The 594-nt window shown below is 58.9% G+C and overlaps 1 protein-coding gene across 1 annotated transcript in view; it reads right to left on the bottom strand.

Annotated features, from left to right (window-relative positions):
* The window catches only part of LOC109471425 (heparanase-like), a 13,190-nt gene extending 13,073 nt beyond the window's left edge, over positions 1–117 (bottom strand). Inside the window, 1 exon segment of the mRNA XM_019770708.1 lies at positions 1–117. This exon segment is cut by the window's left edge and continues 40 nt beyond it. Within this exon segment, the coding sequence (XP_019626267.1) occupies positions 1–117 (117 nt within the window).
* Positions 118–594: the final 477 nt, after the last annotated feature.

Here is a 594-nt window from a genome sequence, read left to right on the forward strand (position 1 = left end):
CGTCACGCCGCGCTGCTGCGAGGCCGCCAGCATCCCGCCGATCAGCAGGATGGCCAGCAGCAGCCCGGCCGCCAGCACCGTGGCCAGCATCGACGCCACGCACAGCCGGACGATCATGCTGCTTCCTCTTCTTCTTCTCTCCGGACCGCCGTTCCGTCAACAAACCGCCACCGCCGTACATCCTCCTCATCCCGCAGCATCCTGATCATCATCCTCCTCCTCCAACCGACTCTACATCAGCACGGGATGGGGGCAAAGGTCAAATGAGGAAGGATACGTAAGGCGATTCTGCGGCGGATCTCATTTCACGAGCGCCAGCCAGGATTCACACGGCGACGGGGAGAGAGAGTTTATTCACGATCCGCTAGGCTCAACGATGCGCGGCAGAGATGAATAGCGGACTCTTAATTGCGACAACGCCGGGCTGATAAATTATTTGTGTCTCGCACATTAATCGACCACAAGCGGTCTGACCTTCCGTCCGTGGCGGGCGAGAGTGATGTGACGGAGGGAGAGGCGAGCGGTGTTTCATCCCAGGCAGAAAAGGGCCGGCAGGGAAGCTTAGGATAGATCCTTTATAGATGAGTCCGATTC

Source organism: Branchiostoma belcheri, unplaced genomic scaffold (genome assembly GCF_001625305.1).
Source record: "Branchiostoma belcheri isolate BF01 breed outbred unplaced genomic scaffold, Haploidv18h27 scaffold25, whole genome shotgun sequence".
Lineage (NCBI taxonomy): Eukaryota > Metazoa > Chordata > Leptocardii > Amphioxiformes > Branchiostomatidae > Branchiostoma > Branchiostoma belcheri.